Here is a 26587-nt window from a genome sequence, read left to right on the forward strand (position 1 = left end):
CCCACCATAAAAAATCTACACAAGTAGTCAAATGTGCGATTGGCCCAACTTGTTCTTTACTTCTCTTCTCTTTAAAAGGAAAAGAAGGGCCAAACAATATTTAGAAGAAGTATTTATTTTTTTTATATTTTGTTGTCCGTCTACTTTTTATTCATGTGTAATTATTTTATATAACAAAGATTTTACTGTTATCAATATAGAAGGAACTGAAAAGAGAAAAAGAACATGAATTTTGTAGTTAGTATAGCAGTTACTAATATACTAATACATGCTTGCTTGCTTCACTCTTTTCTCTGATGCTAAATTTTACTATCAGTGATGGACTTCTATTTGCAGAGGTTTCAAAATCCTTTACATTACATTACATTACATGCGGATGCAATTGTGGTTGCATACCAGAATTTAAAATAATGAGGCTGTGTTATGGACCGAACCTAAGCCTAACTCGGCGTCGAGCACGACCCACTTAGAAGTCAGTCTCGGTCCAATAGCACGCTGTCGCGGACCCAATGCCACGCGTTCCTGCTCAACAGTCACAAAAGTTGGCTTTTCTGTAACGTCCAACATCGGAAGCCAATCATGACTTTTTAGCCATTATTCCCACAGGCATCAATGTTGAGGCCGCGAGATTCGCCCTCACATTGATGGCCTTGGCTCTGTGCCAGATGATATATAGATCTTTGTCATGCAGAAGGATCAAACATCTTATATATTATTCTCGAACCTCTCAACATCTTATTTCTTATGCTCGAACTTCTCACTTCACGCAAACACTGACTTCAGCGTTAGAGTGTTTGATTTACTACACTTTCTAGAACCTCTTACATTTGATTTACTACACTTTCTATAAATACCAATATGCAAAGTTCTTCCACAAACTCTTCTCGCATATTCTCGGTCTATCAAACTCCTCACTACTAACTCTTCATGCAGTGTGCAACCATCTTCTCTTTGACGCGAACCTCCCTCTCTTCCTTCAAAATTGTTTCAGAGTTATCTTTGAGAGCTATTTTTTTTGTTTCCATCAGTATTTCCTTCTAGCTCACCTTAATATGTCTCAGCTGCTGTAAATTTTATATCATCAATTTCTTCTGCTTCAGTTGCACGATTAGTTAGATACTCATTCAAATTTTGAGATAGTGATCAATGAAATATGCTTTGATGTTAAATCTCTTTCTCTCATAGTAGTAGTCATCATAAAGTGTTTAAAGCTTCGGTTGTTTTTGCTTCTCTAGCTCTTTCATCACTTTCCTCACTATTGATCTCCTTGAATTCTTTAGTCCATTGACAAAAACAAAAACTCCTCAGGTTAGCTGTGTCGGTGTCCGACACTCGTACAACACTACATGTCACATGGCATCAGATAACTCACCTTTTTTTTTTACTGATCAGATAACTCACTTATATAGATAGACACGTGAAATCAAAATTCTACAGAAATTAATTACACATTGAAAATATAATCGTGACTGATCTAGTAATCGTGACTGATCTCATTTGCTGGTTTGATTTGCTTGGCTTCAATGTTTTTTTTTTTCTTCTTTTGTTCTTTCCATCATGGTAATACCCAAGATCACGATGCGCAATTAATTCAAAGGTATAAAAGACACGTTAATCGTAGTAACAATGGAAGCTACATACATTGTGTTGCATTTTAAGTGCTAGCGGTTAAGTCTCACAAATGTTGGATTTATAAGAGAGATGACCGATTAACCTAATAGTAATACCTTAAGGTTTTGGGTGGAGATGTGGTCTCCCTCTCTTGTGGTTCTGGAGCATTAGTCCCTTATTTCTCCCAAGTTCATCCGGACTTCCCGACACATTGCCTCAACGCAAGACGTTGTAACAATAAATTAAGTCTCTTTTTTTTTGTCAAAAAATAAATAAATTTAAATTTTTATCATATTTTGACCATCAAACAAGCCGAGCTCTTAGTAGGTGATTAAGGCGCCCGGAAAAGGATCTCTCAATTTTTCTCTCGTAAAATTTTCTCAAGTTCTCAACCTTTAAACAATTGTTCTCCATTTTGTAAAAATTATAAAATTATCTCCTTTTATATTTCAAGGATTTAAATTTAACACATTATTTTCTAAGTGTTTTTTTCACTTCAGAGGATTCTTTTTGTGTAAAAATCCATTTATAAGAAGTATAAGGTGTACTCAATTCGGGTTTGGATTTTCTAAGCGAGTAAAGTCTAAAGTGAGAAGATCAAATGTTGTGAGTGTAACAACATCATGGTTTGTTATGATGTACCTATAATATCTACCTTTATTTTTATTAATTAATTAACGCTTAATATCTTCCACTTTACACTCTAAAATGAAACACTTAGTTTATAGTGTCCACAAAAAAAAAAAAAACACTCACTTTAGAGGAACCGAATCCACTCAACCCTTACCATTCATAATCACCATTAGAGCATTGAAAGGCAAACTAAGAAATTATTACACTAATCTTCATTCATCATGTGGATCTCGGGTGTGCCGATCTTTTTTGCATCTCATTTGGCTTACTTGCGTTTGGCTTATGTGGACGGATAGAAATCATCGTCTGTTCAGAGGCTCAACATGCACCACCCATCATTTGTTGGACAAGATCAAGCTATTTTCATACATGTGGTTGAAGACGACGAGTGTTACTTTAGCTTCAAACTACCATAGCTGGTGGTCTAGTCCTTTGTTGTGTTTGAGCCTTGTATGATTTGTTTTTGATTTTTTTCCCTGACTCATTGTAAACCTTTGTAGTCGACCTCAGTACGTTTTGTACTGGGGAGGCTGTTTTAGTTAATATATCTCATTTTGCCTTGTTAAAAAAACAAAAAAATTTAGAAATTATTACACACATATAAGATTATTATTATTATTATTATTATTATTATTATTATTTTGTCAAGTAGCTTAGCTTGCTAGATTTTTTTGGGATCAAGTATTTATTTATTTATTGGCTACAAATTTCACCTATAAGGTGGATAAATAAGATGATCTGAGTTCAAATTTTAGTCCCTACATATATAATGTAACGGCCCTATCATTTGAGTTAAACTCATGTGATAAAATTATTTTCTATTGAACCTATAAACTAAAACTAGGGAATTAAAACTATTTGATTCACTAATTTTGATAAATTGACTATTTCTCTTCTAAACATATGTTATTATAAAAACGCCGCTTACTCCAAGTAATAACTAACCAAATTAAGTGTTGAATATTTACACACTTTTACCTTTTACCTTTTACCAATGCACCAAATGAATCAAATAAATGATTCCTCCTTCAAAAGAAATTGAATCTACATTCAACCACTTAAAATACTCCCCACACTTGTTTCAAAAATTGACAATTGAAGTATAAATTACGAATGTCTTCCTCTTTTTAGAAACAAAAATTACAGCAAAACTCATGAGAATTAATAAATATTTTTTTCTAATTTTTTATTGTGAATTTTTTTTTCCAGTCCTATAGGCTTAGTTGTGAAGGTTATATTTGTAAAATACAATTATTATATTGATTTATTTATATAGCAGCAATTCGCAAAGGCTTTAGAATTGAGAACCCTAAACCTCCGAAAAACCCATTCTTTCCAATCACTGCACCAATGGCATCGTCACTGATTCTCTTCCGCCGCTGTATGAGACCACTCTCCGGCCTCCACCATTCATTCTCAGCAACTTTCACCTCACTTTCAGTCCCAATCACCCACTCGATTTCATCATCACCTTCACGCGTTGAATCGCCCAATTTCACCGTTCAATCCCGTTCATTCAGGTCGACATCGATTTCTCTTCTGTCTTCTCGTTATGAAGATAGAAACATCACCGTCGATAATTTTGGTCCTGATACGATCCTCTTCGAGGGTTGCGATTACAATCACTGGCTCTTCGTCATGGATTTTGGCAGAGATAACAAGCCTCCACCTGAAGAAATGATTCGTGTCTATGAAGAAACTTGTGCTAAGGGTCTCAATATCAGGTTCTTTTCATTAATAAAAAAAAAATTGGATTTTTTGATTATGAATACTGAATATTTTATGTATTAGGGTTTTGGAAATTTTAATTTTGAATGTGTGATTTTTAGTGTGGAAGAGGCAAAGAAGAAGATTTATGCTTGCAGCACAACCACTTACACTGGATTTCAAGCTGTTATGACTGAAGAAGAGTCCAAGAAATTTGAAAGTATTTGTTGTTTTTCCTACTTAGATTTCATTGACCTAATTTAGTTGAGATAATTGAAATTAATTTTGGATTTTTGTGCTTTTTATCAGATCTTCCTGAAGTTATCTTTGTGCTACCAGATTCCTACATTGATCCTGTGAACAAGCAGTATGGAGGTAAGAATTTTATTTGTTTTTCTTAACTTGCGCTGTGGTTAGTTGTTGATTGGAGATATTCGTTCGTTGCTATAGTTTATTTTCAATGTAAGCTGTTTTATTTATGATTTCTTAAATACTAAGCCACCCTTTTGATTATGAGAACAATTTTTGATGTGTGATATAGGAGATCAGTACATTGATGGAACAATCATCCCTCGACCTCCACCGGTACATTACGGGAGAAATCAACAACAAGGAGGAAGACGATACCTCAATCAGCAAAATAATCCAATGCCAAACAATCAAGGGAGTCCCTCTTACAACAATCGGGGTCCCGTGCCAAGGGAAGGAAGAAACTACGGACCGTCACAAAATTATCCACCCCAACAGAACTCTGGCTATGGCCCACCACCGCAGAGTCCTCCACAACAGTCATCAAATATGAGGTTTGATTCAGCATCGCTGCATTATCCACCCGAACAGAGCCACAATCAAGCACCACAAGGTTATCCACCCAAACCCAACTATGGTCAACCTTCACAAAATTATTCACCCCCACAGAACATCAACCAAGCACCTCATAGTTATCCCCAACAACAAACCTATGGTCCTGCTTCACCACAGCAGAGCTTTGGGCCACCAGGACAAGGAGAAAGAACAAATTATGCGCCGCCGCAGAACTTTGGACCGCCAGGACAAGGAGAAAGAAGAAATTATGTTCCTCAGCAGAACTTTGGACCTCCAGGACAGGGAGAAAGAAATTATGTGCCACAGCAGAACTTTGGTCCGTCAAGACAAGGAGAAAGAAGAGATCCTGTGCCTAGTGAAGGTGGATGGGATTTCAAACCATCATATATGGAAGAATTTGAACAAGTTGAGAAGGAAAAATCTACTGGAGAGGTATCGTAGAATGCAGCAATATTTAAGTTTATATAAGTACGAATAACAATTTTTATTTGAAGAGAAGTAATGCTCGCCTTGTTTTAGGAATTATGCGACACTGTAAATGGCGAACTTATATTTTTGTTAATGTGCTGTTGGAAAAATTGCAATCTCTTAGTTTCAATCAATGCAAAATGTGATTTGTTTTTGTTATCATATGCAGGGAAGATATTGATAGTAGTCTAAGACTGGCTGGGGCGGCCTGTATTGAAGTTACTAAATTGCATGTCATTGCCGTTGCCGATGGAGTAAAAAATATAATCTATTTGAGTTATCATTGTATATCTGTCCATGTTTTGATTTCTTTACAAAGGTTGATGTGGTATGAAGGATTTTACTAGCTGCCGCCTGGTTTTGATAAACATGTTTGAACTGGGACATGTATGTGACAGCATGTTTATCTCTCTATCTCTCATTTTTTTATCCTTTGCAAATGACACTGTATTTGACAACAATTTTTTTGTTGTCCAAATGTTATTTTAACTTCATTCAATTTTCCCTGCATGATTCTACCATAACATGTAGAAGTTTTGTGAAACAAGTCCCCTGCAACCTTTGTGTAAATCAATTCCTAAAGGAAAAAAGTAGTTCATTTTAGAATAATGTAAGAATAAACTATAACTTGGTCTCTAAACTATATAAATTTGTCATATTAATCGCATGCTATTAAAATGTTAGAGACTATATTAATAGATTTTCATATATTTTAGAGACTATTAGTATTAACTGATTTTATCTACTTCAATGTTTACTTATAGATTTTAATAAACTAGTTAATCCAAACTTGAATGACCCTGTGCTTGATCATAAAATAAGATCATACTATGCCCTTTTACTTTAAGCAAGAGAACCCCATATTTTGGATTGCATCAGCATCACCATACAGAATTGAGTTACACTGAGCATTTTCAGTTCCTTGTTGCTTTATAAAAAAGCATTTAAAAACATCAATTTTGGATTGAATAAATGTGAAGTTATGAACAAGTATTTTCCAAAACCCCTATTGGAAGCTGCTTCTGAAAGATAACTCTGCACTTTATGAACATCAATTTATCCTTTTGTGAAGTCGCATAAGTCGATTTTATAACTGCACTTTAAAAATAAAGCTTAATGGGTACATAGTTATTGTAAACCATTTTACAAACATCAAATAAGATACCGCATTTCTTCCATGTGACATTTGTTTCAAATTAACCATATAAAATGTGACATAATTTAGCAAAGTTGTGGACCCTTTATCGGATATTAGTGTAAAAAACATACATTAACGATGCATACCCTTTAATTCCTTAAAAATAATTCACATCTGTATAGTATAGGATGTAGGCATGGCAATGGGGCGGGTACGAGTTTTGTCCTTCCCAAACTCAAACTCATAAAGTTCGGGTTTCCCCAAACCCATCCCAAATTTGAGCGGGTATAAAAATGATAACTCCAAACCCATACCCAACGGGGATCGGGTATCCCATCGGGTTTCGGGTATCCCCATTACGCCTCTTTTCCACATGAATTTAGATTATATTTTAGTATTTTTTTATTAACAAAAAAGTTAAATGTCCAAAATTATTTTCTCTCAACAATATTTTTTTAAATAAAGAAAAAAAAATAGAGAAAATGGTTTCTTTAATACTCAAATTAAAATAAAAAATAAATATATGAACGTAAATAGATTGTTTAAGCGTTTCTAATTTAAAAAAGGTGAAATCTAATTTTTAGTATAAGCGGGGCGGGTTCGGGGACGGGTTCGGGGTGGGTATCAATGTACCCATTACCCGCCCCAAACCCATCTTTTGAAATCGGGGAAAACCCAAACCCAAACTCAGTCAACTCGAGTTTTCCTCGTCAAAGCGGGTATGGTTTGGGTGGGTATCCGCGAATATGGGTTTTAATTGCCATGCCTAATAGGATGTAGAGAGACTTTAAGCAAAATTTGAATAAAATAGATAGGATGGAATGATGTTTAAAATGGAACAACAAAAATGTGAGAAAAACAAATCTAGAGAGAGAGAGATAAAGAGAAAGGTAGAGAAATAAAAGTTAAAATATTTTCCTTCCATACAATATTTTCTTCTTATTCTTTTTAAACAAATCATACAATATTTTCTTAAATCATAAAATACAACCCCTTGTTATTTCTCGTCACTTTTCTTTCTTAATTCGTGTGGCTACATGTTTCGGAGACTATATGTTTGGTATTTGTGAGAAGACAACAACAACAAAGACCGCATAGCGCAGTGGATTAGCGCGTCTGACTTCGGATCAGAAGGTCGTGGGTTCGACTCCCACTGTGGTCGTTCATCTTTTTCAATTTTTTGGAGCCTCTTCCTCTGTTATTATGCATGCTCAACTTGTTTATTAGAGTTCAGTTCTCTCATTTTGTTTGTTTTGAGACATAGAAATGTGCGTTTAGGCTTTTACTGTTTGTGAGTTTGAATGCTGGTTAAAATGATTGTCCTTATTGTGTATTAAAATGATCTAATTAATGGTATTGGACTTCAAAAATGCTTGTCACTTTGTATTCTATAGCAACATTTTAATCATACTGCTGTATGAATTCTATATTGTTCTTGCTGTAATTAAATTGAACTATATATGCTTATTATTGTATTCTAGTGTTGTAGAACCAAAATAATGTGTGTGTTTAAGACTGAAATATATGTTTTGGAACACAAGATATGAGTCAAGGTTAGGGTTGGGAACAGGCCAGGCCTTGACAGGCCTAAGCCTGGCCTATGATTTTTTTTTCAGGCCTGAGCCTGGCCTGCGGCCTATCAAATGTTATTTTTTTTGGCCTGACCTGAGCCTTTTAAAAGCCTGGCCTGGCCTTGTAGCCTGTTTAAAAGTCTGTGTTACATTAAAGCTTCTCTATATAGTTTTTTTAAATAGGCTAAACAGGCCTTAAAAAATTTACATTTAAATTTTTATAATTTCTACAACATTAAGAAAAAGCTAATAATATGATTAACACAATAATTAAAAACTAATAAAATAATAAATACGATTACGAAAAATAATAATTATTATAAATAATATTTTTTTATAAGATATAAATAATAATATTATATAAATAATTATTATTATAAACAGGCCGGCCTATCAGGCTTCGTAGGCCTTTTTAGAAGCCTAAGCCTGGCCTATTTATGTAAACAGGCCGTTTTCAAAGCCTAAGCCTGGCATTTTTAATAATCAGGCCAGGTCAGGCCAGACTTATACAGGCCAGGCCAAAGGCCCCTGTAGGCCGCCTGGCCTATTCCCAACCCTAGTCAAGGTGGAGAAAAGCCATACTCATATCAGCATAGACTCATTCTATACTGACCCCTCAAAATCCATGGTATCCAACTATAATCATTCATTTAATCATTTCCAAATTATAAAGTGGTTAAATTTCTATCTCCGAAATGCTCCCCGGTTCTAGACCAAGATTTCCCGTATTCACTTATTGTACGCATTCATGCAGTCAGTGACTGCACGACCGTCTAATCGAGATCATACATTCAATCGGTCAATGAATGTGTGCAGTCAGTGACTACAAGGAATCCAATTTGCCCGATTCATACATTGTTGAATACTACAAAGATTATTTTATTTTTTTTGAACTTGGTAGAAATAAAAGTTAGTGAGCCATTACTCAATTGACACACAAGTTAATCATCTCATGAGTTTTTTTTTTTTTTTTGTTGACGAAATCATCTGAGGAGTGAAATCATCTCATGAGTTGACGAGTTGGATTTAAGTAAAACATCAAGACTAATTTATTTATGCACATTACACAAATCCTTCTACGAATATCTAACTATCTATCTATCTATACTACTTTATGCAATGAGATTCTACTAAGATTGTAGAAAATTCACACAATATGAAATACTATTAAACTATCATCCTTTCACTCAAATTATAAGAACAATATTGTTAATAGTAACATCAAGAACAAACACATGAGAGGGCTTTTGGTAGCAATATGAGATGAATTGGGAAGCCTTGGATAATGGTCAGGAGATGGCATAACACATTCATCTCCATTAAACGAAATCTTTCTCGGAAAAGTCCATCCTTCTTTAAAGGTGAACTCTCCTTGATCTTTGTTTAGTAACAACTCTGTTTGCACATTCCCATCCTCTCCATGTGCTAGCAGCAAGTCATTGTAGTATTTTAGGCCCCAAAATATCCCTGTATCATCTGAAATTTATGCATTGCAAACAAAAGAATGTTATAATTTTCAAAACAGTAATCATTCTTGACAATCATATACTCAAAACATTAGTCCATCATCAAATAATGTTTAAATGGCATTAATGCAGTGACTTACTGAAATTTCCATAAGTTGGCAAAGGTTGGTAGTTGAAACTAAAAACTTGTGTTAAATTTCGCAAATTGGGATGTAAAACAACCAAATTCCATTGAGAATAGTTTTTTATGATGTTTAGATTTGTGATTGTGATCTTGACCCTCCAATACTCTCTATAACTTTGTTTTACATGCCAATGAACGCGTATAGGACACATGTGATGTGAACACCTCACAACTGGTTCTGCATCATTTGCTTGTGGAAGTTTCAACACTGAAGTCTTATAAGAACTGAAAAGTTTTCAAGAACAATGTAATTTAATAAGAAGAATTTCATTTAGAAAGAAAAACAAAAAGTATAATAAGAAAAACAAACAAGTTATACTCTATGCAATCTGCTCTTGGTTGTCCTTGGCAATTACAGCTGCATAAAGGGCAAGGAACAATGTCGCTATGGTAGAATGCAGAGAAGGAGACACAACATTTTGGGGTATATGATGTTAAAAACGGTGAGTAAGTACATGTCACGTTCCAAGTTTCTGCAATAAGTCCACAAAATGTGATAATAAAACATCATGTTTCAATAAAAAAGGATGACATCTAGTGATTCTGAGCATTCAGGCCACGATAGCGGAAACCTGATAACAGGTGGTCCAACGGATCGTGGAGAGACTCTAATAACATCTTAGAATTGGGTATACAGGTGGCCTTATTCATCCTTACAAAACCGGCTTGTAAGGTGAGGATAACACATTCAGGCCATCTCGCAACCGACCGATGTGAGATTTCTTAACATTCACATGAGCACTACTCAGATATAAAAGCAAGAGCACAACTCACCTAGGACTTGCAGCCACCTATGTCCATTTTTGGTAAATTTGGTTGGTGGAACTTCAAATGGTTTGGCACAGCTATAACCAGGAAGACCTAGTGTAAAATTCTCAGGCATACTAAAATTACTACCTGAAATTGAGGTTGATGATTTCATATAATTCATCTGAAAGGATGCAACATGTTTGGTAACATCTTGTGTCAATGATGTTAAGACCCCTCCTTTACAACAATTGGCAGATTGCATGTTGTATGGTGCACCAGGCATGAGATCAATAATAACTGGCTCTTTCTTACAACAATGAGGTTTATCTTGTCCTCTAAATAATGTGCAATTTCCTTGTTCCATTGCCTCTGCTCCAAACATTGCCAAAATCACTTCATGACCTCTCCATGTCCAACCCAATTTCCAACCAGGTTCTTCCACGTGGCGAAATAGTTGGAAATTGTGTATTGATACCTTCACCTTCAAATAATTAATATATATGAAAGCCATACTACATCAGAATATAGCTTCCTAATAAAATTAAGGTTGTTACCTCATAACTAAACAAATACTAAAAATTTTAACTTTTCTCCATAAATATAAATTATGTATCACCAGACAAGGTTTGACTCCTTGAAAGTGACTATGTGCACCCCACGTATTATATTGTCATACATATTGTAAAAGCTACCATTATTTATTTTTTACAATCTCATTGTTTAAGTTGTTAAGGATCTTTGAAACTTTATTCAACTAAATTTGGTAAGAATCAAACAAGAAAATGTAGCAAATGAAATTGAAAATGCTTACATCGATAGTGTCTTCGTTATCGGACAAGAAATCCCATGTGATGGTGATGTTACCAAAAGGATCCAACGGATCATATCCATCTGCATTCAATAGTACTCAAAATTTATAAGAACAATAATTTTTCTTGTTATTTAATTTAATTTACATAAAAACAAGTATCTCCTAAACAAATAAAATAATAATGGTCTAAGGATGGATAATTAAGTATAGAAATGCTTACAAGAGGGTGTTATGGAGACAATGATGAAGAAGACTATGAAAATCAAAATGTTACCCATTGATTTTGTGTACATTGGAAAACAAATTGTGTGTACTTGTTCAGTGTTAAGTGTGTGTTTACAGTGTTGCATTACATAAGGAGATTCTGTAACAACCTAAAAGGTACAATGCCATTTGTAGCAACCAGAATGAAAGTTAGTTCATTTTCTACAACCAATCCAGCACAATAAATTTTTTTTAAAAAAAAAAAAATTAAGGAATTAAGGCTACCTTTAATGCATGTATATTGGATCTTTTTTCCTTTTTGACTAAATATATTGGATCTTGGGAAATGTCTAACTAACAAGATCTTGTGAGTACTATTTATTTATTGGAATATATTAAAAATTAAATATTTTAATTTCCAATGCATTTGACTTTACATATTTTCATAAACTTTTTTATAAAAAGTTACAATACTATTTAAAGTTCTTATAAATGGTATACTCGTTAGCATTTTTCATATTTATATTTCAAAAGATTTCACAATTATAGATTACACAACAATATAATGGGTTAGCATAAAGGAGGAATAAAACTGTTAGTGTGTAAATGACTATTTTAATTATTAGTATTGGTTTCAAAATGTGGATGGAAAATTTGACAATTCATAATCCTTTTAATTGTATTATCCTTATATTAGTATTCGAATGAATGAAACTTATTTCACTGTAGAAAAAAAAAAAAAACTCATGTACTGCCACCATGTCGCAAAATCCATCTATTATTTAGTTGCCCTATCCTACCGTTCTATTATATATTACTAGGAATAAACCCGTGCGTTGCACGGGTTCGATTAAAATATATAATTAAAATATTTTTATAAATAAAAAAATAATCATTGTGATAACTATAATCACATATAGTTAAATAATATATATTATTTTAAAATATGATTATGTTTAATATTAGTATATGAGTAAAAAAAAAGTTGTTTAGAAATATTAGATTTTTTATTAATTTATATCGTAGTTTGTTTATATTTTAATGTAATAGATCTCTTATAATATTTCATAAGTTTGAAAGGATGTATCATTTTTTATTTTATTAGTGTAATCATATAAGATTTTAGTTTTCTTTATATGAGTTGCAATTTTATAGTCAAATGTCACTTTGTTTTTTATTTTTGATGTATTCCTTATTTTATTATTTTCAATAAGAGTTGGATGCATACCTAATTATACTTGTAGACAATATTGCTCATGAGAAATGTTAAAATAAGTTTTGATTATAGAATATGATTCATATATGGTGGCTTTGCCTATTTGTTCCACGTGATCTCATTTTTTGAAAATTATGTATCAAATAGTGTATTTGCTTACTACGTTCTATGTAATTTAAGGTTCCAAATAGCTTATCTACTTACTCATCTCTCGTTCTCTTGGAGTTTATTCTCACTTATTCACTTGGTGAAATTTTATTCCAACTTTATTAGTCCCAATTTTTTAGTCTATTGTTTGGTTCACATTTATTTTTGCTTGGTCCTTTTGTTTTTGGTTTGTTTTTCTTTTACTTGGCGAGGTTTGTGTCTCTTCAAAATTATTGTTAGTTTTTGTCCCTCTTATTTAATATTTTCTTGAACATTTATTTTATTTTTTCTTATTATATTATATAAACTCGAATATTTGTTGTTGTTAATATATAAGTTTGGACGAAGATTTTATATATTTGAATTTAGGTTTAGTTATTTGGTTAAGGTAAAGAAAGTCTTATAGATGAATTTAAGATTTAACATGTGTCATCTTCTTATTTGCTTAAAGAAATGTCATCTTATTCTTATAAATATTCCACTATTTTATTTTCAGCCGTAACGTAAATAATATTTTAGAATATGTACTTAATTTATCCAAAAAATTATATTATTATGTAAATTAAATTAATAATTTTTGAATTATTGATGAATTTTAGTTGTGTGTAAATATGTTTAAATATATGTGTGATTATATTTTCTAAATATATGTAAATATATTTTAACATCTACGGTTTTAATAATTTCTAAAATTTATTTTGACAAATGAGCATCAACAATTTTTATTTAATAATTTTTGTCTTTTTTTAATTTAATTTAGAAAGTTTTTAGTACAATTCTAAGTGGGAGGAAAAAGTATTTAGCACAATTATTTTCATCGATTCATTTTATGGTTGTAAGAATAAGATGACATGCGTAGATTAAAATAGGACCGTCTATTAAAATTCATATATATTCATATTGAACCATCCAGAATTAGGCAAATGTTATACGATAAATGCATGAAGATTATATATTTGGACAACCTCTAAGTCAAGTTGAATCAATATACTTCTTGCGTGTATTACAATTATAAGAACCGCATGACTTGAGTGTCAACTACAAAAAAAAAACTTATTTTAATTTCTACTTTGTTTTTGTTTCTATATTTCTCTTGATCTAGATCAAGTAGATCACCTACACATTGTAGACAATATAATATTTAAAAATGAGACACATATTTATATTTCTAAATTATTTGGATTGTCCTCTTTTAATTGAATGCCTCCAACATCAATATACCCTCGATCTATATAAATTTTAAGGCACTTCAAAATCAATAAATAGAAGTCTCTTTTATCCTCTTCAACTTATTCACATGAAAAAAATTAATTATATTCCTATTAATCAACAATTTTTTATACAAATCTTCTACCTTATATAAAATAATAAATGAAAAAGAAAATAAGAAACAAATAAGCTAAAACATTAGACTAATAAAATAATAAATGAAAAAGAAAAGTTATCTAATTACAAACATTATATCAATTAAAAAAAAATGATGGTTTACAAACTCCCATTAGAGTTAAATACACATCCTTACATGATGTGTCATTTCATAGGCTTTATAAGGAGCAAGGATGCAACGTAAGCAAAAATAGAAGTATGTTTTATCCTGTTCTCCTCCTTCACATGAAAAAATAGTCATATTCATATTAATCGATTCAACTCAAAGTTTAATTAATCATCGAACAAAACACCGGTTGATATTTAAAAAAATATCCAACCTAAAAAAGAAATATAAAAAATGATTAGAGATGTTTTAAACTCAGAGTAGTAGAAAAATTCCAATTTACAAACATATTAATAGGCAACTATCACATATATGTATATCAATTTCTTAATCAATCACATGTAGACATACCTGATATTCTAAGAGGTTAGACACTATCACCTACCAAGGACAAAAACCAATATACTTATGATGTAACTATATATATGCACACGATAGCTTTTAAATCAATTCAAGACACTATAATGTGTAACTTTAACATATGGAAGGTGAAGATGCATAACTTTTTCTCATGGAGATGTTAGACAAAGAAACCATAGAGTTTTTGCCATGAGATAGATAAATTAAAATTTTGTTAAAACATAGAAGCTAGACTTCAATGTAAATTTACATATTCAATATGGTGGTGATAATTAGCTTTTGGGTTAACTTTATATAGAGCTTGTGTTTGATAATTAGCTAAATTTACATATTCAATATTAGTGTCTCCAAGAATTCTTTGTTTTCAATTGCATTAATAGGGAATTATAACAAACAATATATATTTTAATAATATATTGCAATGCAATTAATAAAACAATAAGATGATGCATCGTTCCACCTTTCATTGCTTGCAATTCATTTTTGTCTCAATTAAACAACAATAAATTGTGTTAGTTTTTTTTTTAATATATTATTATTGCTTATTATTTATTATTAGAGTAACTCTATTATATGAAATATGAAAAGGTTTTAATAGAGATCGAAACTTTTTTTATAGAGTGCCACATCCAATTTCTTTTGAAAATCCATCCAATTTTTGATAATTCTAATGGATATGTATAAATCGATATCGATAGTTGGTCCCTTTTAATTAAATTTTTCATTTGTCATTTAGGGACCAATTAACTATGAAATGAAGAGAATTCCAATAGTCTTAGACACTTTTTTTCTTTCTTTCTTTCTTAGTATTGAAAGAATATATTTTGTGGTTATATTGGTCCTTTTAATTAAATTTTTCATTTAGGAACCAATTAACTATGCAATGAAGAGAGACACACGTTTTTTTTTATTAGTATTGAAAGAATTTCAATAGTCATGAATATTTTGTGGTTATATAAATCTTATATATTAGTTGGTCCCTTTTAATTTAATTTTTCATTTTAGTTAGTTGGTCCCTTGTGTAAGAAATTATATAGTGATAATTTGATATATTGATAATTAAAATTAAAATGATTTAATTTAATTAAAGGAGATGATGAAAAAGTTTTTTAATAGAGATTGTAAACTTTTCTTATAGTATAAAGGTGATAAAAAAAATTTGGGGCCTAAATCCTTTACCAAAAAAATTATTTTTGGGGGTCTAAATCTAGGGCTTGGGCCGCTTTACCCTTGGGTCGGCCCGTGTCTACAAATAAATAAAAAAGTTGTTTAGAAATGATATTTTTCATTGATTTATATTGTAGTTTTTTTTATATTTTAATGTAATAGATCTCTTATAATATTTTATAAGTTTGAAAAGATGCATTATATTTTATTTTAATAGTGTAATCGTAGCTTTCTTTATATGAGTTGCAATTGTATAGTAAAATGTGGCCTTGCTTTTTATTTTTGATGTAACCCTTATTTATTTCAATAGAGTTGGAAGCATGCATATATAAATACTTTTATTTACCGCGTGATCTCGTTTTTTGAAAATTACATATCGAATAGCGTAATTGTTTATTTCCTTCTATGCAATTCAAGGTATCAAGTAGTTTTTCTACAAACTTTCCTCTCGTTCTTTTGAAGTTTCTTTTCACATATTGACTTGTGGAATTTTATCCAGACTTTACTATTCCCAATTTTTTAAGTCTATTGTTTTTTTACATTTTTTTTGGTTGGTCATTTTTTTAGTATAACTGTTTTTTCAACGCCCTCCACCTGTTCGATAGTACAAAGATTAAGAAATACTATTCTTCTTTTTTTAGTTTGCATGATATTATAAGAATTTAACATTCAACATGTCATCTTATTCTTAAGACTATCTCACTATGTACTCACTCATAACTATAATATCTTATCTCCTAAATACTATTATGCTTAGAGAGTAATTTAAATAATAAAATAGATAAATATAATATAACATTTTATATTACTTATTAAGATTTCTTTGCCTTTTATTTGTCAGAATTATTTAGCTAGTGGTTTCGTTTATCATTTTCACCATATGCTTAATTCTTTTTCTTTTCTATTTTGGTTTAATTTTACTTTTCTTAGTGAGGTTTATGCCACTATCCTCTCTTTAATTTGTTTGCATCTTTAATTTTATGTATCTTTTTAAGCAATGGAATATCAAAATTAGTAGTTAAAATGTTGGTGTAATAAAAAAGTATAAATTGTAAAGTAGTGACTAAATTGCTACGCCACTTTTCATTCATCAATCAAACAAAATTTAAGGTAGATAGTGAGATACTTTTAATATTTGTTTTAGAAACTAAATGGAATCTTACGATTTTTCTTAGTGACTTAAATGAGTTTATTCTAAAAGTAATAAAGAAATTAAAATACAACTTAGCTCAATTGCAAACTTGAAAACCTTCGTACCAGCTCAATCCACTAATTTGAATCATAACCAAGATGATTAAGCATATGAAAACACCTCTAACCAAGTAGAGATTAAATTCTTCCAAATTTGCTTCATACGACCAACTTGTAATACATTTCCAAATCTTCTCAATTAAAACCAAGTACCACTAAAAAAAAGTTAAGAAATTGCAGTTATATATATTTTTCATTGTCGCAATGTTATTCTTGAATATACATTTCATTGCTATATTTGAAAGAAAAAAAAGAACCCATCCCAAAAACAATGAGAAAAATACATTTGAAAATAGAATTACATTTTTCCTTGAAACAATAAGATAGTGTAGTTGATTTACTCAAGAGTAGACATGACTTGATGAAATTACTACAAAGAAGGTTAGAAAACACAAAAAAGAAAAAAATAAGATTACAAAATATGAGACCATGGGCAAGTAGTGATGTGTGAGTATCAATATTTATAAAGACCATTGTGGTAAAACATACAGTTTTTTTTTATATATAATTATTGAAAGGAACTCCAACAATCATGAGGGTTAATTGTATAATATAATAATAATAATTTTGCAGTTATAGTTGCATCATATGAATACCTAAGGGTCAATCATAATTGTTTTTATTCCTTGTAATTAATCGTTTGATTGTTTTTTTTTTTTTTGATAAGCTAATCGTTTGATTGTTGATTTAACCTCTTGCAATGTGTAATAATATATTAATATGATTTATCTTGGTTTTTTTAGAAAATTAGATTTAGATTATATATATATATTTAATAACAATACTAAAAATTATATATACATATAATTTATATGTACATATTTTAGTGACATATGGATATATTTTTTTGGTTTTTACGTATGAATGTTTTATTGATCCATATATACGAATTAAGTTTTTTATTTGGGCAAGTATATGGATATTTAGGTTACTCTTAATTATTTAGTCATTTACGTTTTCTATTAATCCATATTTATCATTTTATATATGCCAAAATATAGTCTTTTGGAATTATGGGGGTTTCTTTTTCTATTCATGTATTAATCATTAGACATGAAATTTAATTTGTGGAGGATAAATTTTATTTTAGATATTTTTAATAATTAAGAGAAGTTGGTAAATTTTTTAATAATTAAGAGAAGTTGGTAAATTTTCAATAAAATTATGGAGTTTTTTTTAGAGGTGCCACATCATCACAATGAAGGCCTATGAGCAATTCAACTTTCCTTTTACTAGTAAATAAATAAAAGATTGTAGAATCAGAATGCATATATTATCCCTTGTTTTATCTTATGATGATGATGATGATCTACCAGACATGCCATGACCTAAAACTAGTGGTCATTTTCTGTTCATCTTTTTGCTTTAAAAAAAACTGATTTAGCCCAAAACTATATAATTATGAGTTCAAGTATAAAATGCTCACATTGTATTACCAATTTAGTCTTAAACTCACCACTAACGGATGCAAAATAAATAATCATAGGTTATAATAACTCACAAGTAATTATAATAACTCACAAGTAAGCCACTGGATTTGGTCTAATAGTAAATGGTTTAAGTAATATGCATTAAGTCTTAGGTTTAGTTCTTATTATCAACATTGTAAACTAAAAAATACTCCTCCAGGTCCTTATTATAAGGAACACTTTGGGAAAAAAATTTGGTCTTTTTTATAAGAAACTTTGACCAATTTTCAAATATTCTAAATGTTCAATTTCACTTATGCCCTTATTTATTATGAAAGAGAATTTAAAAATAAGTAAGTTAGTTGAATAAAAAGTAATTAAATAAGGGTAAACATGGAATAAATTTAAATTTATAAGAGTATTAAATTAAAATAACTATGTTAAATGTGTTTTCCTTGATCTGTGTGATTTTTTCAAAGTGTTCCTTATAAAAAGGACCGGAGGGAGTAAGTCACAAGTAATCAAGAAATCAGTAGCGCCAACCTAAGGTTAAGACGACTTAAGTAAGGACTTTAGGTCCCTAAAAAAGGAAGAAAAAAAAATTCACTAAAAGAAATATTTCTCACAAGTCATAAGTTAATTAGTCCATAGTAGAAAAAATGTCTCGGAAAAAAATATAAATGCCTCTAAAAAAAATAAAAATTATAAAAAATGATTGAAATGATATTTTTAAAAAATCATATAACTTTTTATTGTAAATAAAAATTTAAATACATTTTTATATAGAAATGTTTACCCATACATATATCAATACTATGATTTTAAAGAATTTGATTTTATTTTTATGATTGAGATATTTTGTATGTAAAATGGGCCGTGATAATCTCTTAATAACCGGCCTGGTAACAAAAATGGCCCTATGTGGATCCAATTAGGTTTTAGAGCTACTTATATAAACTGGAATTAGGGTTTTGCATTTGCAGAACGGTAGAGCAAACTGCGGCAACAATGGGGAAATTCTTGAAACCTAACAAGGCAGTGATTGTCCTTCAAGGCCGTTACGCCGGCAAAAAGGCGGTGATTGTTCGTACCTTCGATGACGGTACCCGTGAGAGGCCATACGGACACTGTCTTGTCGCCGGAATCAAGAAGTACCCTAGCAAGGTGATCAAGAAAGACTCTGCAAAGAAGACGGCGAAGAAATCTAGGGTTAAAGCATTCGTGAAGCTCGTTAACTATCAGCATTTGATGCCAACTCGTTACACTCTCGATGTGGATCTGAAGGATACTGTTGTTCCTGATGTTCTTCAAGCGAAGGACAAGAAGGTTACAGCTCTCAAGGAGACTAAGAAGCGTCTTGAGGAGAGGTTCAAGACTGGCAAGAACAGGTGGTTTTTCACCAAGCTTCGATTCTGAATCAATCAATTTTTTTTTTGTTTAAGTTTTATTTCCAGTGATACATTTTGTTTAGTTTTATATGAATCTTGAATGAACTTGTGGTTGTTAGTTTTGTATCAGTAAGAGATTTATGATCGATCTATATTATCAGTTTTGAGATATTCGTGCTTATTGAATCTTAGTATTTTGCTGGAAATTAAATTGAATTTGAATTGATTTTATGCATCTTTAATTAATCTTTTTGTCTGCTCCGATTAGTGCTAATTGTGAGTGTTTACTTTTTATTTGCAAACATGAAAACTCTGAGAATTTGTTTAGATTTGGGGATGGAATAACTAATGAAATCAACATGGAATTTCCGACACTAATTAATGAGATATTGATAGTTAGGTTTATTTGTAAGTTATAATCTTCACAGTTGATGAATATGGAAGGTTAAATGAGGAAAAAATGATGCAATTTGTGATGAGGAATTGTGTGGTTTATCTTTTTTGATGCGTGCCACTCTTTATCACAATTCCTGTGTTTTATACTACCATTGTTTGTAATACTTTGTCAGCCTAATGTGTTGCCACAATGTTGTTAATCAAAATTAATCAACATAATTTATTCATATATATTGTAGAATTTTGCTTTGGCAAGAATATGCGCAATTGTGATTGAGTATAAGTTTGTCTAGTGAAATCACGTCATAATTTAGTAAAAATTACATTTTTGAAAGTTTAATAGAAAGGATTCTGCTAAAATACAGAATTAGCTATTCAGCGATGGTATAACTGTCGTATTTTTTTCCGTCTTCCAAAATGGTACTTGTTGAGGTGAATATCATAAAAAAGAAATACTTGAGTTTTATTTATTTTTTTCCTCTGAAATTGTCGTCGAAATAAAAGTTTTGACTTGGAGATGGAGCGGGTTGAGGGTTTCACCTATGCGATGAAAGTTTTGCTCTGCTGCTGTCTGCGCTTTAGTTGCTATAGGCTGGATGGTTTTGGCTGTGCTGTAATTTTGCTGCTCTTGAGTAGCTTTCATTTTGGTTTCCTTTTGTTTAGTATGGTGCCTCTGTAGGCAAACTATGTTTCTTGTTTTCCAAGCAGGCATGCCTTATGCAAATTGTGTCTAAATAACAACCAAATTATCAGTCAAGCTCAGTCTCAATAAGAACAGCGAGTAACAAAAACCAACATTGTCGTATCCGTAATTTATTAACTTCTACACATCATATTAACATTGTAATTCTTTATTCCCTGTCCAAAAACAAAACTGCAATTACTTATTCTATTATTCAGGAGGTCATATAACATGAGATAGGCCACTTCAGTAGGACAAGAAATCCAACAACCATAATATAATACCAAATAATAAAAAGAAATCCAAGAGTTATATTTACCACACCAAATATACTTTAACATCACCTCTCTTCCCCTCTGGTCATAACCATCATACATCTCTCTTCCTTCCTGCTCTTTGTTTGTCTCTAGATATGTATTTTGTTTGAGAACCCAACATTTGGAATTTTTCTTTTTATGTTTCTTTGAGAAAAACAAAACCCTCTAAAAGTCATGCGAAATTTCACCCAGAAGATTGTAATCAACAGGTCTTGTCACTTGAGAACAAAAAGAGCTGCAACAATTTGTTTACAAGAGCCATTGCAAAACCAAAAACATCATTAGACCCAAAATCGATGTAACAATAATCAAAATGAAAAAACATCTATATTTAATGACATTACTAACATTCAAAAATTGATGGCAAATGATTAATGAAATAAGAAACCTTTTGGCCTCAATCTCATTGACATTACTAACCACATTCGCACATAACTCGGTGTTCCATTAAGATTGGACAGTTCAGACTTTATATTCCGTATTTTAGATTTAAATAAATTCAAAATCTGCTTTAAAATTATAACCTTCCTAGGATAGTTCATGCTTGGCCGTACAAAATTGCATCACTCGGAGAATATTCACACAAATATTAGTTCACATTTTATTATTATTAATATAAATTCATCCTACCTACCTTATTATTCATTCCTCCGCTAACCAATGTACTATGTCAAGAAAAAATGAAAATGCATTTCTTGAAGCAAATAGAAAGAGAGAGAAAAATCTAATATTGTAGGAGTGTAACAATGAAGTGAATTCATAGAAGCCACAAGTAAATATCAGTCTTCATCTTCTGTTTCCTCATCATCATCTTCGTTGTTTGCAGCATATCTCCAACCATCTTCAACATTGTCACGATCCTCCTCGGTTTCTTCGCTGTCTTCATCATAAGTTTCATCTTTCACTGGCCAAGGTTTTTTAACCATATTAAAAGTGGCAGTAGGAGTTTGAGTGGACCCTTTTCGTTGCGCAACTTTGGAAGGAGGCATTTTCAAGTTTGGCTTGGGCCTACTTTGCTTCTGACTTTTACCGTTGGAACGTTTCCCACCATAAGCATCATGATCACTTGCTTCATCCATTTCATTTTCAGCAGTATTAGCCAGAGCAAGCATTGCATTTTCATCATTTATGTGGCCAGGATGCTCCCTCTTCAAATGCAGTTTAAGCTTATACTCATGAATGTATGCTTTTTCACACCCTTCATAAGGACATGCATATGGGCGATCAGAGGATGCTGAACCGTATGTTGCCCCAGAAGGTTTAGCAGTTTTTGTTTGTTTTTCTGAAGGAGGAGTGGTATACTTTGGCGTCACATCCATTGTTGGTGTACTCTGCAATGAGGTTGAAACTGTCAATAAAAAATTGTTTGGGTGATACTTAACATTATCCATGCACATTAGCTACAACCAAACGTGCAGTCAGCCAAGGTTTAAATTGTAAACATATTATATAGACAACGAATATATTCCAAACCTTGTAAAATAATACTAAAATTAAAACATGTACATATTTACACACACCAAATGAAAGCACGGAAAAACCAAGAGCACGTATTAAAACCATACTTCATAAGACAGGATGCATTATCTTATTGTGCACATTGAGCATATAAATGTATCACGCTTTCAAAAACGGGAAATATTAACCAACCTTTTCATGATGAGAAGCAATATGATTCTTTAGCTTGTATTCATGAGCGTATCTTTTCCCACAATCCGGGTACGGGCAAATATGATAGTTCTCTTGTGAATGTGTCTTCATGTGAGACCTCAGGTTAAAATCCAAGGAGAAGGCCTGCATATTGGCACAAACAAATCTTAGAAATCACCAATGATTAATATAATTAAAATTTGTTCATAAAAAATATAATTAAAAATGAATCCGGAAAATATGATACTAAAGTTGTCTTTTCTGAATGCAAAGTGTTGGCTTGTTTAAGAAGATCCTATACTGCCACAAAGAAGGTTTGAACCATTGTCTAAATCTTCGCATATATATATGGAACCATGAACTACCATGTTGACCATGGTAACAATGATTTACAGTAAAATACAGTCATCCACCAAACAATATTTTGGGTACATTGATTCTAAACTAATGGTTTTGCAAATCTATTATTGATCAGCAGTCAAAGTAACCCACTACTGAACAGTCATATTGCAGCTAAAGCTTTAGAACTCAAATATTTGATCATTCCAATGGAAGTAAAAACAGATCAGTAGGTTAGGTTCAGAGTGAATGATAACAAAAAATGAGTTATTGCTGATATTCAGGGTATGATGAATATACCACACATGAAACTGATTCAACATACTAACATTAAAACCTTAGAGATCAATAAACAAGAACAATGGATAGATTCATCACCTTACCACAGCCTTCATGAGGACACACGAAATCCCTCTCCCCTGTATGAATTAGGAAATGTCTTTTTAACTTTGAGCTGTCAAGAAATTTCTGCAACAGAAACAAAATATTCTTAGAAATTTCTAAATAGACCTGACACTAGGCAAACAGAAGAGCTGTACATTGAGACATAGCGTTAGACAGAAAAAACTTTTTATGAAACTAAATGGAAAAATTGATAAGGATCTATCTTGAGCAATTGTGGGTTACCACCATACAACATAATATGTATACATGTGTGTTACTAAATAGACCTGATATTACAAAAAATGGAAGCTAGGACAGGAGTAGAGGTGTGAGTAAAGACGTAACATTGTGTCATTAAAAAATAAAAACATTGTGTGAATAAAAAAAATATTATGAAGCTTCAAAAAAATTGTTAAGGATTTACAGTGAACCTAGTATGTTACAACTTACAACCATACAGTTTAACATGCATATGTGCACTTTGTGAGTGCGTGAATCTGAAGAACAGATTCATTACCTTTCCACACCCCTCGTAATGGCAAACAAATTGCCTCTCTCCGTGAATGTGAGAATGCTTCCTCAAAGCACCAGCATCGATAAATGTCTTTCCGCAGCCTTCGTAGCTGCAAAGGAAAAGTACTTCAGTAGTTGGCTCGGGTTCTGGCTCAGGAGCTAAAGGTTCTTTCTCCTTCTCTTTCAAGGCCTTTATAGTGTCCTCTAAGGAAAACAAATCACAGAAAATTGTTAATGCAGAACGCGTGATAAACAAACTCAAATCAAATAAAATAGTCCCTTGGATGCAAACCAAACTTGCATAACCTTCAACTAATCACATGCTCTATAACTACGAAAAATACATGATTTGCTCCTTTTGCATCAATACAACCATTTAGAAATACATAACTTTGCAGGTGGTTATAAAAGATAACTGGAAAGCAAGTTGATAACAGAAGCATAACAAACAAATGCTAAAGATTTTAAACTACACACCAATGAAAAAATGTAGCATTATGAACAGATTTTTTTGGGGTGTGTGAGTATTTGAGATAGTTATCTAGGTGGTTACTGTTCATACGTAATATGACAGGTTGTAATAGTGCTACGTGGCAATAGTAAGTTTTGTTAGAGTTTCACATCAGCACCAGAAGTCTTAACCAATTCATACGTATAGAGCTATTTCGTAGCAAATCACAAATTATGGTGAAGAGTAGCAATTCATACGTGTAGAGTTCAAATCAAATAAAAAACTATCATTAAATTAAGGACATGATCTACATACCAAGAACGGTATGAATATTATGGTGTCTATTGTCTAATCAACAGGAGAGGTCAATCAGAAGCATTACGAATATGAACCATAAAAAATTAGCATTGTGAATTATGAATACCCTAAGGGGAAAATTTTGGGGCTCAATTTGTGGGAAACAAATTCAACTCATTCAAATCAGATAATAGAACATAATAACAGCATAAATAAAATCAGATAATTGGGTCAGTAGTGAGCAAAAAGGACAGACCTGTTACCCATCTTAAGAGCATGCACTTCCCACCAGTAGCCACAACATCTTGGGGAACCCTGATAGTAACATCATTTCTCTGATTATTAACATATTGAATTCAAAACTTTAATAAGAAAAATCTCAATTTTGCTTATTTCTTATTCAATTCTTTGATGTTATCTTTCAGTGTATAAATCCAATAAATACCAATTCTTTCTATACCATACCACGAACACACTACTATGAGATCAAGCACAAATTGAGCAAAAAAAAAATCAAAATTGAGGATAAAATAGTTGATGAAGAAAAGAGGGGAAGTACCATTGTTTGACCCATTTAATTGCAGGAGCCTTGGACTTGAGAAAGGGGCGCCTCTCGAAGAGAGTGTGATTGAAGTGAGTTTCCATTTAGTTATTCTCTCACAATTTGTTTCTCTGAGATTGATTGAAGAATTTTAGGGTTAGGGTTTGAAAGGGGATACGGAAAGAGAAAAATTACGAGAAAGTATTTTGTTCGTTGATGAAGCTTTGTTCCATCCCATGTTCATGTCGAATTCCTGCTTTTCGCAAAATGAAGATTCAACCGGTCTAGACCCGGTTCGGTTTACAAAATTCTCAACCGCTATTGGAGACTGCACTTTCAAAGTATAGGCCCGTTTACACTAAGGTGGCTGTAATTAATTAATTAATTAATTAATTAATTACTACTATTACCACAACCTTCCGTTATTTATTTTAGGGTAAAATATGTTTTCGTTATTCTTTTTTATTGAAAAATAAAAAAGAAGAAGTGAAACTATAAAATTCAGTTTGTTTGAAATTAAAATTGTATTAGGGAAATTCTATTGTACATTTGATAATTTTTAATGTACCGATACATCAAGTTATTAAAATGATAGGTAAATCAATCTTTTTAAAAATAAATAATTTTTTCTATCATTTAAAACATTATAATAATCAAATATTATTTATCAAAATTGTCAAAAATATAAAATTTGATATTTTTTGAATTTTTATTTCTTATAATAGTCAATATTATAACTTTTTAATTAAAAATTTTAAAAAATCAGTGAATTGCTTATAAATAGTGAAATTGTGATTACTTGTTTTATTAGAATGTGACAATGGTTCTAATAAAAACAATGCTAGTAATATTTTGAATTTAGAACATGAAAAACTTAATGTTGTCGTCAAAGCTTAATGTTATGCAAAAGCTTTTTATTTCCCACTATTACATTAGTACTAATATTTTGAATTTAGAACTTGAAAACTCTGAGATGTTGTTTAGATTTGGGGATGGTATCACCAACGAAATCAACATAATTTTGATTTTGCTATACTAAGGCAAATATAATTACTATTATCACCCCCAATTTAATAGATATCCGATATATAGTCCAAAGATTTAAGAGTAGAGTTATATATCTTTTTAGTCCCTATAAATATCTCAAATTTTGATTTTAGTCCTTATAAAAAATTTAAGCAATTGCTCAACAAATATATTTTTTCACGACTTTTTGGTC

The 26587-nt window shown here is 31.3% G+C and overlaps 4 protein-coding genes and 1 non-coding gene across 5 annotated transcripts; 3 read left to right on the top strand and 2 right to left on the bottom strand.

The window, feature by feature from the left end:
• Positions 1-3523: 3523 nt before the first annotated feature.
• On the top strand, positions 3524-5754 carry LOC123910476 (multiple organellar RNA editing factor 1, mitochondrial-like). The gene is made up of 5 exons (XM_045961589.1): positions 3524-3968; positions 4074-4171; positions 4261-4326; positions 4493-5208; positions 5414-5754. The coding sequence occupies exons 1-5, from the start codon at positions 3595-3597 to the stop codon at positions 5423-5425; spliced, it is 1266 nt and encodes a 421-aa protein (XP_045817545.1). The 5' UTR covers positions 3524-3594; the 3' UTR covers positions 5426-5754.
• Positions 5755-7470: 1716 nt separating this feature from the next.
• Positions 7471-7544, top strand: TRNAR-UCG. The gene has a single exon. It is a non-coding gene; the product is annotated as a tRNA-Arg (tRNA).
• Positions 7545-9024: 1480 nt separating this feature from the next.
• LOC123904560 (COBRA-like protein 6) lies at positions 9025-11442 on the bottom strand. The gene is made up of 6 exons (XM_045954209.1): positions 11439-11442; positions 11165-11259; positions 10378-10834; positions 9923-10076; positions 9560-9828; positions 9025-9429 (listed from the first exon to the last, which is right to left on the bottom strand). Exons 1-6 carry the CDS (start codon positions 11440-11442, stop codon positions 9146-9148), a joined length of 1263 nt encoding a protein of 420 aa, XP_045810165.1. The 3' UTR covers positions 9025-9145.
• Positions 11443-19359: 7917 nt separating this feature from the next.
• Positions 19360-20024, top strand: LOC123910477 (60S ribosomal protein L27). Its single transcript, XM_045961590.1, has one exon. The coding sequence runs from the start codon at positions 19419-19421 to the stop codon at positions 19824-19826; it is 408 nt and encodes a 135-aa protein (XP_045817546.1). The 5' UTR covers positions 19360-19418; the 3' UTR covers positions 19827-20024.
• A 1746-nt stretch (positions 20025-21770) lies between these two features.
• LOC123910478 (zinc finger transcription factor YY1-like) lies at positions 21771-25676 on the bottom strand. The gene is made up of 6 exons (XM_045961591.1): positions 25387-25676; positions 25084-25142; positions 24084-24283; positions 23561-23650; positions 22844-22987; positions 21771-22524 (listed from the first exon to the last, which is right to left on the bottom strand). The coding sequence occupies exons 1-6, from the start codon at positions 25470-25472 to the stop codon at positions 21973-21975; spliced, it is 1131 nt and encodes a 376-aa protein (XP_045817547.1). The 5' UTR covers positions 25473-25676; the 3' UTR covers positions 21771-21972.
• Between the last annotated feature and the right edge of the window lie 911 nt (positions 25677-26587).

Source organism: Trifolium pratense, linkage group LG2, assembly GCF_020283565.1.
Source record: "Trifolium pratense cultivar HEN17-A07 linkage group LG2, ARS_RC_1.1, whole genome shotgun sequence".
NCBI classification, from domain to species: Eukaryota; Viridiplantae; Streptophyta; class Magnoliopsida; order Fabales; family Fabaceae; genus Trifolium; species Trifolium pratense.

What these genes read in the sequence shown, in the direction of transcription:
- LOC123910476 (XM_045961589.1), top strand. Translation starts at nt 3,595, where the DNA reads ATGGCATCGTCACTGATTCTCTTCCGCCGCTGTATGAGACCACTCTCC. An exon ending in GCTAAGGGTCTCAATATCAG is followed by an intron (nt 3,969 to 4,073) that starts GTTCTTTTCATT and finishes TGTGATTTTTAG; the next exon opens with TGTGGAAGAGGCAAAGAAGA. An exon ending in AGAGTCCAAGAAATTTGAAA is followed by an intron (nt 4,172 to 4,260) that starts GTATTTGTTGTT and finishes GCTTTTTATCAG; the next exon opens with ATCTTCCTGAAGTTATCTTT.
- LOC123904560 (XM_045954209.1), bottom strand. An exon ending in TAGGTGGCTGCAAGTCCTAG is followed by an intron (nt 10,077 to 10,377) that starts GTGAGTTGTGCT and finishes GACTTATTGCAG; the next exon opens with AAACTTGGAACGTGACATGT. An exon ending in CCAAGAGCAGATTGCATAGA is followed by an intron (nt 9,829 to 9,922) that starts GTATAACTTGTT and finishes AAAACTTTTCAG; the next exon opens with TTCTTATAAGACTTCAGTGT.
- LOC123910477 (XM_045961590.1), top strand. Translation starts at nt 19,419, where the DNA reads ATGGGGAAATTCTTGAAACCTAACAAGGCAGTGATTGTCCTTCAAGGC.
- LOC123910478 (XM_045961591.1), bottom strand. Translation starts at nt 25,472, where the DNA reads ATGGAAACTCACTTCAATCACACTCTCTTCGAGAGGCGCCCCTTTCTC. An exon ending in GCTCTTAAGATGGGTAACAG is followed by an intron (nt 24,284 to 25,083) that starts GTCTGTCCTTTT and finishes TGTTTTCCTTAG; the next exon opens with AGGACACTATAAAGGCCTTG. An exon ending in TTGCTTCTCATCATGAAAAG is followed by an intron (nt 22,525 to 22,843) that starts GTTGGTTAATAT and finishes ACCTCATTGCAG; the next exon opens with AGTACACCAACAATGGATGT.